This window comes from Lygodium microphyllum, chromosome 15 (assembly GCF_053477565.2).
Source record: "Lygodium microphyllum isolate KBCC chromosome 15, Lygodium_microphyllum_v1.1.10, whole genome shotgun sequence".
NCBI lineage: Eukaryota > Viridiplantae > Streptophyta > Polypodiopsida > Schizaeales > Lygodiaceae > Lygodium > Lygodium microphyllum.
Window position 1 is genome coordinate 35,416,466 of NC_141149.1, and position 14,198 is coordinate 35,430,663.

Genomic DNA, 14,198 nt, shown 5'->3' on the forward strand with positions numbered 1-14,198 from the left:
AATCAGTAAATTTCAGTCAAATATCAGCCCAAGCAAAGTCACAATCGGTTGATCCAACTCATAAAGACAATTGCCAATACTTATGCCTGATGTTTTGGTTCAGATTTAACTCCTGCAGATCCACTGCCAGGTCCAAAAGCATGCAGTCCAAACTTGTAAACTGCAATTACAGCAGCCTTTTCAAAGTCAAACTCCACCTGGATACATGTAATGCATGTTCCAAAGCTGATTAGTTGACTACTGGTACATATGCCACTTCAGACATAAGCATAGAGACATCAGCCAGTGTATTCTTAACAAGTACCAATGCCAACAGTTTATGTAAAAATTGCAGTCAATAAACCAGCATAACCCACTTCAACTAGCTCAAAAAAGTCCTTAAATCAGACTATACATTTGCTTCAATATGTCACCGTCAGTACATGACTATGTAGTGACAATACCCTGTCTACATCTGACAAGCAAGTCAAACAAAATGTCTGCAATTTATATTCATCCCAAGAAGACAAGATTTCTTTTATTTCAGCTGCAAACTTCCAGTATTCAGTGGCATTTGATGCTCCTCTCAACCCAAGACAATTCTAACATGCATATGACAGCATATATGTCTTTCAGATGTCTGCATCTGTCACTCTGTGCTTCAGTAGAAAGCAAAATGCTTACTGCCCACAATCCAAGACAATTTCCAGCCACAAAAGAAGCTTCAGATCTGTGTATTTCAACCACCAAACTCAGCTTGCAATTGATCAAGACAAGTACATGTAGCCTCCAGCATGTACCTATACTTCACAGGTGCTTCTGGGCATACTCAAGAGCTTCCAATGCTCTTCAAAGTGTTGTAGACTCCATGTATGCTGTGTATACAGCAGTGCAGACAGTTTACACAGTTCTGCCCACTCTATTTCAGCTCATATCAGAGCTCAACCACAAGTACTTACTCCATGTACTTCACAAAGACCTTTTTCAGTAAGCATACATGCTTCTCATGACCCATTTATGGTCACCATTGAGTGCAGTAGATAGTGCAGGCCTTCAGCCCAAACAGGCGCAATCACGCTGGTTGCAGACCCCTATTTTCAGTTCTTGCTGATGAAGATGATGATGATGGTGTTGATGCCACACCCAAATGCACTCTAAACAGCCTCCTCAAGACTCTCAAGAAGCCACAAGCTTTGATCTTGACCTTGGAGTGTGTAATGAACAAATACCTACCTGCAGTCCACAATGGCAGCTTGTCTGCACAAAGGAAAAATGAGTCTTCACTTCCTGGAAGTAGATCTTCACTTTCTCCAGCTCTCAGAGATCCACCAAGTACTGCTCTGATACCATGTTTGAAGAGGAGAGAGAGACAGGGTTGAGCAATGTCTGAACCATTCAGGTTCCATCATATTCTTCTCATTATTTCATCATTGAGTAAAAACACACATACAAGAGTAACATAGAGTAAGTGACACGCTGACTAGACAGACTAACCATAGTCAGGTCACCGACTAGCTAACCGACTTATTTAATGTAGTCACATGCAGGAGACAGCTGTACACTAGCTGTCATGTCGGTAGTACATAAAGACAGTCACACATGACACGGGGAGCTTGACTTCTAACAGTTTACTTGTCTTGCGATAAGGACGAACCATTCCTAGAGATGTTTACTTGATCTAAAAGGGAAAACTAGTTGCATTTTGTCACAATTCACGTAAGCACACGATTCATTGCTTCTACGTACGACTAGATTCACAATCCCTAACTTTTCTTGTTAAGGCCAAAAGGCATGTTAAATTTCGGCATAACTTCCATTGATCCTACTAGGACTTGCATTCACGAATCATGCTCACAATCCTTTTTCTAAGCTTTTTAAGATTTCATGCTTAAATGAACCATGCAACCTTTCCCTAACTACATCTCTTGATGAATGAAATTCTTACATGCGATGAGTGTGCAACATGCAATCCTTTCCTAACTACACGTAGTTAAATGAGATTCATGCCAATTGAAGCTAGAGTTAACCTATTTAATGCAGCCCTTAGAATTATTCCCATGCTTTGCTATTTCCTACGGGTGATAACGACTTCCTTAATGAATCATTACCAAGAAGATTTATCTAAAAATGTGACATGCCATTAATCTTTCCATGCCTAGTAAAAAGGTGTACCTCAATAATTTCAACCTTGTAATGAGGCAACAGTTGACCTAGGCTCGTCACTTTTGAATGCACAAAAGGAAACTTACTGGTAAGGTCCTAAAAATGCATAGACACCTTATGTCCTTTTCATTCATTCCATTGAACGTACCAATGACCAATTTTCATAACTTGAGCTAATTCTAGTAAATGTTCAAATAGCCAATTCATTTTCCAATTGCATTTAACTTGACTAGTTGAATTTGAACATGCATGAGTGCTTCCTAATCCATGAAGTTATCGTGACTACTTCAATACTTTTGTGTGGAATCCAAATAGATAAAACCTGGACTTGTGGACTCCGGGAAATATCCACGTAAATACTAGGAGAAGATCCTCCCGCAGGTGCGCCTTGTGACTTTTTAGGGCCATCGTAGGCATGATTTCGGCTTGTGGTTTGCCTTCGCGGTCTACCAATTTACTCACCTTGGTATGCAGCCTTATGATCTTTGCCTTTCTCCATCGTACATAGGAGATTCCCTCGTGGGACTTCAGATAAACGGTGCTTGCGGAAAAGGGGCTTTATGAGCTTCTTAGGAAGAAACCGGGGTGGTGGCTAGGAATGGGTTTACGGATGGCTTGTGGGCTTTGAAGTCTATTTGCGGAAAGGCTCTTACGATGGGTCTTGCGAGAAGGGAGTTTTATAAGCTTCTTCTTCTTCTCTTCAAAATCCCGCGGCTAGGAATGAGCTTATAGGAGATTAGTGGGAAGGGGGCTTGTAGGCTTCCCCTTCTTCTCTTCAAAATCCCGGGCTAGGGGCTTGTGGGTGTTGCAATGGAAAAGGGGTTTAAAAGGAACTCGGGGGTAAAATGGCCTTTATGGGGAATCCATGGGAAAAGGCCTTAAAAATCCGGGCTAGTATGGATTTGTGGTGGATCCAATAAGAAGGGGACTTAAAATCCCCGGGTAAAATGGATTTATGGGAAATCCACAAGAAGGGCTTTACAACCGGGGTAAAATGGCTTTTGGGGGATGTAAGGGGAAAGGGGGCTTAAATCCGAGGGGGGGGGGGGGGGGGTAAAGACCGCTTGTGTAGGATGCAATGGGAAGGGGGCTTAGGGAAGCCCCTTTAGAAGCTTCTAAGAGCTTCTGGTTGTATGCAGACCATGTGGAAGGGGCAAAAGCCAATAGGACACGTGGAAGGCGGCATGAAGATGGTGCCGTCTGGCCAATGGCAGCCCGCACGGCAGCTAGCAGCTCCCTTCCCTCCTCACGGCACATCTCACCATCCACCCTGTTCCTCCTCCTCACGGATGCAACACGGCAACTGGTAGCTTGAGTAGGCAGCGGCAGTGACTCCACTAAATCGGCGGCAGATGGCGCAGCCAACACTCAATGCCCTTCAACTCGACTCCAGCACGGCCTGTCGCGCATACGTCTCTTTCTCACGCCCTCACTCCTCCTTCTCACTTCCCCCCATAAGGTTTATATAGGTGAGGGGAGGGGATCCTCCCTCCCCCACGCGGCATCCTGCATGGGTTCACCCCCCCTCAGGCATCCAACATGGATGCTTAGTCAGCCTGCCTTCCCTCCCTCTCCCCCAACACGATAGTCGGCTGGGGGAAGGAGGGAATAATTTAAAAAAAATCCATAATACTAACAATTTAATTATTTGGATTTTTAGTAAGAGGAGGTCCTCGTGAGAAGTGCGGTTTTGAGATCAAAATTGTTACAAGTTTTTACTTTCCCCACTTATATGTATTTTCAACTAGGGAATTCCATGGGGAATTCTCTTTTTTTCCTATATGGGGATCGATTGAAAGTTCCTTGTGATGAGATTGGAGGTGACAGCATTTTGAACACTAACAGCGGAACGACGACGTAATCTCCGATGTCAATCAAAGACGAAATATGGAATGCTTTTTTTTAAAAAATCTTTTTGCGCCTCAAACAGAAGTAAACAACAATAATATTGACGACGCCTTCAACGTCATCATTGATGTTGAGAACGATGATTTTAGCTTTTTTGAAGTAGAAGATGGTTATCAAGATGATGGGAAGGCGACAATGCTGTAGAGTGTGAAGGATGGATTGTAGCATCGAACGAGTCTTGATCCTGATGACTTCTCTTACCTAATGTCTTGCATTCGAACGGATGGTTTAGCAAGGACAAAGAAGAAATATTCTACCTACCTGCTCCTCTTCGACGATGAGGAAGATTTATGCTGTAGTATAAGGCAATAGTGCAGCTGTGGGCTAAACGATCTTAAATTCGACGGAGTCTATCCCAAATGTATCAACGCATCCAACCCTTACCATGAGTGCATCGATTATAACACAACGAACTTTCAATCGATCCCCATATAGAAAAAAAAGAGAATTCCCCATGGAATTCCCTAGTTGAAAATACATATAAGTGGGAAAAGTAAAAACTAGGGAAAATGGGACATTTCCTAGTGATAATAAGTAGGGAATCACGTAAGACCTTTCCTATGTAGGAAATATTTCCTACATAGGAAGTAGGAAATATTTTCTACATAGGAAAATACAAAATTTTCTATGTAGGGAATAATTCCTATACAGGAAATATTCGATATATAGGAAAAAAATTCTAGAGGTGATTCCCCAAGTACTCTCACTAGGAAATATCTCATTTTTCCTATTTTTTACATTCCCTACTTATATGTACTTTCAACTAGGGAATTCCGTGGGAATTCTCTTTTTTCCTTATCACTTTATCTACTTTGCCCTTACTCTTAGACATGCTAATATCAAACAAGAAATTACACAACAAATTTTTAACTAGAAAATTATATAGAGAATGTCATCATTTCTAAGTAAGGATCAATAACATACATCTAATGATCAAAATAGATTAAACAAATTAAGACATCAACATCTACTTCTAGCAACCAAAAGAAAAATGAAAATACTTTTAAAGGAGCATAGAACAAAAAACTAATTAAGCAACATGTGTGTCTTGATTGTTTTATCCCTTAAATCTCCAATATGTTGCAAAGTAATAAATGTTTGAGTAATCCCTCAAATCTCCAATATGTTGAAAAGCAATAAATTCTTAACTCAAAGTAGAAGTTATGCTAAAACTTCCACATCATCTAGACTAAGCACATTGCTATTTTTGTTTAATACAACTTTGCCATTTCCTAGTAGCCAATAAATAATCTCCTTAATCATATCATGACTTGTTGGCTTCTTTGTATCCTTAATCAAGACTCTAAAGCTAGCTTCAATCTTTTGGAGATTCATGTATGTACTCTTTAAAGAAAAGTATATATCATAAATTGTAGGCACACCAAGATACTTCAAAAGTATGGTTTCCATGTTCTCTTTTGTCATATTAACCTGCATTGAATAACAAAAAGAGAATAAGTAACTTATTATACTATGTATAGATAATTAAATGACACAAATTATAATATGAAAAGCCATAAATTTAACTACATGACTACTATATATATATATATATATATATATATATATATATATATATATATATATATATATATGTAAACTATAAAGCTACCCTTTAAGCATCATTTGAAATGTTAATCTCAAAGCTACAAATTGAACTACATGACTACAGTTATATATATCTAATTAAAATATAAATTAACAATAAAGTTACCCTTTGAGTATCGTTTGAAATGTTGATCTCAATGCCTTGGTTTGGGAGATCTTTAAATTCCTAATTCAAATAAAATAAAAAAATAGATTATGCTTTTCATGTATGACATAAACAAAAATATAAACATTTACATCTAGTACCTTTAGTTCTTTTTCGTTGATATTGGTACCTCGTTTCATGCTCCTTTGTTGCAAAAGATCCTTCATCTTCTCACTTGGCTAGTCAACACGTAAAATAAATAGTTATATAATAAATCATATCTTTAGCTATTCACTAAACTTTGACGCTATTGTTCTCTCACAAACATATATCAAATACCTTCCTCTTTCTTTGACTTTTTCGAGATGTTTCATTAATGTCATCATCTGGATTAGCCTACATTCAAAACTAAAATTAGTAATCACATTAAAAACATTTATATAGAAAAAAACGTTACATACCTTATCATTGCTTGAACTATGGTTACTTTGTTCCAGAGTTTCTTGACATTTAGTTGAGTACATTATTTTGTCTAAACCATGTGACAATAACTTTGAAAAGCTGGCACAATTTTCCATATCAAGTGTCTCATCTTCATTTTCAACATCCTACATTTTAAGCATATAAAGGATAAGATACTGTTAAGAACATGAATCATATGGTCAATCTTAAATTTAATATAAAGCAAAGAACCTCATCGGATGTATAACATTGAAATTCTTCAAAGCTCTTTTCTTCCTCCACGAACATATTCATCTATGGGAAATGAAAGTTAATGTATAAGTATCTATATAAGAGACATTCTCAAAGAAAGTTATTAGATATGAGCTTAAAAGCATTACTTGCAATGATAAATCAGTTTGCTTGTATTGTTGTCCTTCAAAGGAGCTACTTTCTTCAAGATGCTACATCAACAAAATAAGATCATGTGTATATATCAAATGTCTCCAAAATATATGGAATCAAGTACAAAAATGATAAACATATAAGATTATAAGATACCTTTTTCAAACCTTGTTCATTTGCAATATCATCCATGCTAGGAATGTATACATCAAGTTGATTAGAATCAATAGTAGCAACATATGGTTCACTTTGCCATCAATAGACACCCCTAAATGAGTATGGGAGAAAAAGAACCAATCCTACACTTATGATATCAAACTTATAAATCATATCATCTTACCATTGATGATGTTATGTCATTTGATACATTTTGAAGCTTATCTACATCATCCACTCCAAGAGATGCTGATAATTCTCTCTATATGTCATAAGATTAATAGTTCAATAACTAAGAATCTACACCTCAAATATTAGGAAAGCCAATAAAAAAAAGTAACAATCAACTTACCTTCTTTAAAAGATATTTTTTCTTCATATACTTTCTTTCATCTTGCTTTGTATCCTTCCACCTGTCATATATGTCATTCTCTCTCCATATGTACTCACATCCAATAAACTTCAATGGTAAAATCTCATGGTGATTCTCTGATATGATTTTCATGATATACTCTTTATCTGCATTTTTAGAACGTAGATCATTTGGGTTTAAGGATTCAAACCACCTATGTACTCGATGATAATTTTCGAGCATGACAGTGTGTTGACTTTTAAAGTATTCAGCCAAGAGCTTTTTTCCATAAAGTCTACCCTCTTCTCTAAATTTCAACATGGGTGGCCGATAGATATCATCATATAATGGTATGCGTATCACTCCTATTGATACTCAAGTGATCAAATATCATTAGTTAGTATAACCATTTCAAAAAATGACTCATTATCAACATAAGAAAACTGGTAATACCTGATTCTTGGCTTGAATAAGTGTTAAGGCAAGCAATCTCAATGTCTTCCTTTCTTGCATTGTCTCTTGTGTCATCTTTAGTAACTTGTTTACCTATATATACATAGAGTTAACCAAAGCTCACGATAATACAAGGTTATGAAAATTTTCAATAACAGAAAAGAAAGTAATTAGATATTTTGTATCATTTTGGGTCACCAAATTTGTACAAGTTTTTGATCCTTAAAGTTGGTACCTGCATCTTGACTTAAAGAAACATTATCGCAAGTAACCTCCTGATCTCCCTTTTTTACATTACCTCTTTTCCCACCTTTTGTTGTTCTTTTATCTATGTTTATATATATACACACAATTACCCAAAGTTTAAAAATATGAATAACTATGAACATTTTAAATTAGGCAAAGAGACTAATTAAAGCTAGTTAATCTCAAAATGAATCACCTAATAAAGCAAGATGTAATATATGTACAAATTTAAATTTTCAAAGTTTAGTAGAAATAAAGACATATACCTGTATCGTGATTTGAAGAGACATTAGGGCCAATGATCTCCTTAGCTTTCATTGTTTCATTATCTCTTGTACCATCATTTGTGATTTTGTTACCTTTATGTACACATAATAAACCAAAGTTTAGAAACATAAGAGACTTGTATTTTTTTAAAAAGAAGTGCTATATCAAACTAAATCACTTAATTTCTTAGCACTTGGATTAGAACACATGAATTAGTAATAAAATTAGGTATAAATTTAGTTATTAGAGTTAGTTACCTTTCACTTCTTCCACAACTGAATCCACAAGCCCAAGTAGTTTGGGATCCTCACTCATCATTTTTTTCAAAAGAGCCATCATCTCTAGATTAGAAGTCGACATGGCAAACCTACATAGGCATGGTAACAATAAGAAAGTGTTTGCAATGCATGTTTGAATATGTAAATTACATTAAGCAATACAAAACAAAAGACTTCAATAAACATACCATCATAATGTTTGAAAATGTAAATTACATTAAGCAATGCAAAACAAAAGACTTCAATAAACATACCGTCATAACATTGTTGCCTCATGCTCATGCGAATGCCACATGGTAGGTACAATCTTTCTTTTATTGTCAATTGCAATTACTTTTTTTTTGAGTACTTGCCATTGATTTTTCGTGGATACACATAGCCACCAATCCTTCCAATCTTGATCCTCTATTCTCACTTTCCAAATATTTTCTTGCAAGTGTACATTAGTTAGCCAGCCCACTTTTACTTGCTTCATTTCATAGTGTACTGCTCTTATAACGGCACATTTCAGGTCATTTGGCTCACATAAAGCATCTAGATGAGACTTCATATAGACAACATCATTTTCCTCTAGCCAAGGAGGAATGCAACCGATGCAACCTATCTTAATCAAACGTGACCTTGGTCTCAAATCTTTTGTCTCATATGCGATGATATTGTTTCCATGTTGAAGTGGAATAAATTTGTGTAACAATTATTGTATTGGTCTAATACAATCCCATGAAAATGGAACAAAACCATTTTGCAAGACACTCATACCTGTAGTGGTATCCAGAACTAGACTTTCATGGACACTTTCAACCACAATACATTGTCTGTAGTAATAAGCTCCAAAAAATAGTTTCACTTCACCATTGCAGTCAAACGAAAAAAATGATGATATGCATGCTTTCCAATGGCCAACATCTATGTCCACTCTAGAGTCTTCATCGCATCTTACCACCACTTTATCTCCCACTTTATAAACTTCTCCCTTTAGAAAAACCTTTTTATATTCTGTCACTATTTCCACCTCTATGTTGAAGCTATGATGAACATATCTCTTTTCTTCATTAGTTGCATCCCTGCGTCTTAACTTCTTTGCTCCTATGGTTATTCCCTTTGTTAGAGCTACTCTTTTGCATGCACAATCATTAGCCTTTTCTAAAAAACTCCATATTTCTTTTGCTTTCTCCACACATGATACATTCATGAGACTTGATGCTTGCCATTCTGGACATTCATCGTACCTATTAGAATCCACTAAGTATCCATCAGGTGGTAGTAAAGCTTTGTGGAGTTCTCTTGTCATCCTTTGATACGGCATAAGTCTGTCACGTTGGTCTTTTGTAATATGCATAAATATCCATGTAAAGAATCTTCGTCTTTGGTAGTTTGCATAAGAAATCTCAGTATCTTTGTTATTTGTCTTGATATTGACATATACTGAGACCATACGCTCATAAATATAACACCAAAAAGCATCATGACTACCATGTCGAATAATGTCATCCAAGAATTCTCCAAAACCTACATTTAGTAAGACAAGAAAATATACACGATTAAAGTGAAATATAATTGCTATATAAATAAAGAAACTAAGAAAATAAAAAATATTTATACCTGCAACATGTTCCAAAGGAGCCGAGTTTGATCCTAAGAGCTCCTCAAAGCTTACTCTCTATGAACCAAGCAATTCTCTCAAAGTGTCTATATTTTCTCTAGACCAACCATAGTCACGAGTGTACTTGTAAAAAGCATGAGCAACGTCTATCAGAATCAATCCTAGGTCATAGAATACCTTCGGAATACCTTCAATCTCACATAGTACATAAGGCAAACACCATTGAATCCACTTTTGATTTTCCTCAGCCTTGTAGCTCTCACAATACTTACTAGGATATCTTGGCCAGCGACCATAACGAATAGAGTATGGTGTCACTTTAGTGACACGATGTGTTGTCTCATCAATTTTTACTTTCATCCTGTTATCCACAGTCCTTATTAGAGCACATATATATTTTGAGAACAAATTTAGAGCCAAAATATGCATGCAATCATATACAAGGTCCAGGGATAAATCAAAGCCATAGAGTTCATATAGTCTCCACAAGCATGATCTACCAGAAAGTCTCGCATCTTTCAAAATCTCTTCTCTTTCTGCTTGGGTGAGGGCTCACTCTGCCATAGTCAAAGAACTAAGCATTTCATTGGTTGATCTTTTAATTGGTCTATATCTCAACTGGAATATATTTTGATTATACAAGTAACGTCCTGAGCCCTCACCCTCCAAAGTGGCTATTTCTTTGTCTCTACGACAAAACGATTGACCACCATCTTTGAAAGATCCAATCTTGCACTGAGCTGGATGGTCTCCAGTTACCATCATTAGCATAGCACGTGCAATGAATGTTCGACTAAGAGAATTTTCATGCTCAACAATCTGTGTGACTGGATAATTGAAGTCTACTTCAAATCCATCAACAAATAGACTTTCTAATTCATCTATCAATGGCTGCATGAATATGTGAAAGAGTTTACTAGAGCTTCCAATAACTTTTTTGCAACTAAATGGAATAAATAAAACCGGTATAACTCCAATAAAGGAGCTCTTTCCAACATTGAGAATTTTGATTTCAACAACTCCACAATCCTTCTGGGTTGTGTTTGAGGCTTGGAATCCATCCCAATGTAATAACAAGGCGAAATTGCGTGGATCACCCTATTTATCACAAAACACACCACATTTTAGTAACCTATATCAAATTTCATTTATATTAATTAAAAAGATGAGCATGATAATAAAGTGTACCTTACAAATCCTTTTGTACCCATGTATGTGAGTTCGACATGATTTGCAGATAAACTTGTAGGCACTCTCAATATCATCCCATGAATGATCAAGCAATGGCGACCTTTGGGCAGAAGGCCAAGCTGTATAGACTTGTTTGCAATGCATGTTATTACATATCAATGGAAGCTCAAAGTATGATTCAGGATTCCAAAAATCATTTACACTTTTGCATTTTGTACCATCCCAAAACTCATTTATTGTAGAATCACAAAGTGTATTCTCCTGTATTAACCATTTGTTTTTACTTCTCCACATTTCCAACAATTCATGGTATAGAGTTCTACTTCTAATTAGTAGACGCAATTGTTCTCTAATGGAGACATAGTCAAAAGAGAGCATATCTTTTCTCGGTAGAGAACACTTGGAACACTTTTCACAACATTGTGAACAATCATACCTTAACTTATTCCTTCCTCCTTTTCTGGTGTTACACAAGCATTCAATTGTGTCTCTAATGTAGTTATCCTCCCTGCTTGCCTGATAAAGCAATGGTGCATGAATAGAGCTCTCACTTCCTTGGCATACCCTGTAACGTTGGGAGTTAACCATACCTAGCCGTGTGAACATGATACCAAGTTTCTCCCAACAAGTAGGAATATTTATACCATTCAAGTCTCCATCCCATGTGTCAGGCATTTGCACTAGTAGTTTGGCCAAGCTTGGCATATATATATCACCAAAAAGAATTTTAAGCATTTTATCTTGAAACTCAATTGAAGCTTGATGCTCATCCCAAAGTGCTTGCAATTGAATTATTCTTTGAACGATTTTGTCAAATAAAGATGGTTCAACATCATCCATATCGAACGCTTCATGTTGTGGTTCCACCTCATTATCCTCCCTTTCGTCTTCTAAATTGTCAATCTCATCTGATGGGTCATTATGGACCTCATCTCCCATGTCATTATGCTCTAGTAGAATGTCATCTTGTGGTAGTCCTTGAGAGTCACGTAAACCAAGATTAGTAGTGAGACTCTTAAATCTTTCCTCAATTTTCATGTGTCTTGCATATGTTGAGCGAGGAACCATACGTCCACCTCCACAATATGTTCTGCATGTACACCACAAACGCCTGCGTCTAGGCAAAGAGTGAGATGATGGTTGATCCATAGGAGGGTTATCTTCACTCATAGGAACATCATTGTTAGTAGAATTTTGACATTCTTGATGAGCCAGAACTGATGAATGTATTATCCCATTCATATCCTTGCGACTGTGTGCATAGTAAGTTTGTCTAGTAACATTCTGATAACCAAGGGTTGAATGCCTACACTTATAATTTCATTGACATCTCCTTAAATTATTCATTATGGCTTCTTGAAACATAGACATAAATAAAAAATAATCAATCTATATATTAAAGTTACATATCAAAGCTGGAAGATTGATATGCTAAAACATATAGAAAAGTTGATTTATACTTTAGAAAAGATAAATACTTCCCAATAAGTGTATGAACTTAAAGCACATAAGTGTACGAACTGATTCATATATGAAGCCACTTAGTAGTCCGTCATAACAATTATCCCTTCTGCGTGTGGTTTTACAATCTTCTTTATCCACACTTATGAAATGACATATTCATATTGGACTAGACTAGGAAAACTAGAGATATGGTCAAAAACACAAAGATCAGTCCATATGGGGGCCAATTTTACTTAGCACTAGGAAATGTAAAATACTGACAAGCATTGAATTTGAGGACAAGTCAACATTATTTTATGTGATAACTAACCATGAAGACCATGACCATCATTTACAAGTAAACCACAACTATACCAAACATACAAGTAGGTTGATACATCTCAAAGAGAGTGTATCTCATATTATTAGATGCAAGAAAAGTGGAATTGTTTAGGAAACTCCACCAAATAGAAAACTTGATGAGGAAAACTTGACCTACGATATAGATAAGTAAGGAATGTGAAGAGTTAGTAACCCAGGAATAGACACCATATGAACAAAAGAAGAGTATCCCATGAAAGATTTACATAAAATCAAGAAAGACACAAAGTGGATTGATGAAGGATGCATAAAATTAGGTCTCTAACAAGATGAATATACAAGAAGCTACTAAAATCTCAAGTCTACAATGAAGGAAACCACCAAAAGCCAAATGTAAAGACCCCTATTGAAAAAGAACTTGTGGAAAGAACCACACTAACAATGATACTAGGATTTTTTACAACCCTAGAAAGAGTAAATCTAGTTACTCAAGGCAATCTCAAGCATAACTTTATATATGTGACATCATGTTTTATTGGTTCAGAATACCTCTTATGCTATTAGGAGCTTCATGATATGATAGATCCCTCACCCAACACTAAATGACTTGTAAGTGAGATGTGCCTTGTGCCACAGTACTTAAGATAGCTAGGTAGATAGATAGGAAATACAAAAATAGAGAAAGAGGCACATGAAAATAGAGAAAATATACATGCATATGTGAAAGAGACCTCATGCTTGTACTAACTTGATCAGAAAAAAGACAATAATTTCCTTGCAAAGAATCCCACCAAAAGTTTCATACATTTAAGAGCTTAGAAACTACAATTAGGTTTATAAATCCAAGTGAAATTTACACAATATTCTTAGTGAAAATGATATTGACCCCTATCTAGGTTATAGTTGTTTCCTATGTTTAATTGGTATGTTTGGTATAGTTGTGCTTTACTTGTAGATGATGACCATGACCATGAAAGTACTCCTAGCAACCTACTACAAATCAAAACATATCGCAAGACTTATTTACAAGTATTCATTCTAGTATGAATTAAGGGAGGGGAGGGAGGGGGGACAGGTGAAGGGGAGAGTGAGAGAGAGAGAGAGAGAGATACCTCGGCATCACATAGAATGGCGATCAGTTCCTTGGCCTTCTTGAACAGTCCGGCTCTACGCACGCTTGTTGAAGGTCATGATGTTGCGCACAGTCGCATTCTCGATCCGACGCAGCTCCACCTTCCCACGGCCCATCTTCTGCGTCCTCTTCTAATCCAACTAAATATATTTTGACAATATTGATTC

At 36.4% G+C, this 14,198-nt stretch overlaps 1 protein-coding gene across 1 annotated transcript; it reads right to left on the reverse strand.

The window, feature by feature from the left end:
- Positions 1 to 229: 229 nt before the first annotated feature.
- On the reverse strand, positions 230 to 6,831 carry LOC148024422 (uncharacterized). Its single transcript, XM_087693582.1, has 5 exons — positions 6,746 to 6,831; positions 6,586 to 6,648; positions 6,437 to 6,499; positions 6,205 to 6,351; positions 230 to 292 (listed from the first exon to the last, which is right to left on the reverse strand). Exons 1-5 carry the CDS (start codon positions 6,779 to 6,781, stop codon positions 230 to 232), a joined length of 372 nt encoding a protein of 123 aa, XP_087549708.1. The 5' UTR covers positions 6,782 to 6,831.
- Positions 6,832 to 14,198: the final 7,367 nt, after the last annotated feature.

Coding starts and splice junctions, on each gene's coding strand:
- LOC148024422 (XM_087693582.1), bottom strand. CDS start 6,781: ATGGATGATATTGCAAATGAACAAGGTTTGAAAAAG. Junction 6,649..6,745: donor ATGAACAAGGTTTGAAAAAG/GTATCTTATAAT, acceptor TTGTTGATGTAG/CATCTTGAAGAAAGTAGCTC. Junction 6,500..6,585: donor AAACTGATTTATCATTGCAA/GTAATGCTTTTA, acceptor CATTTCCCATAG/ATGAATATGTTCGTGGAGGA.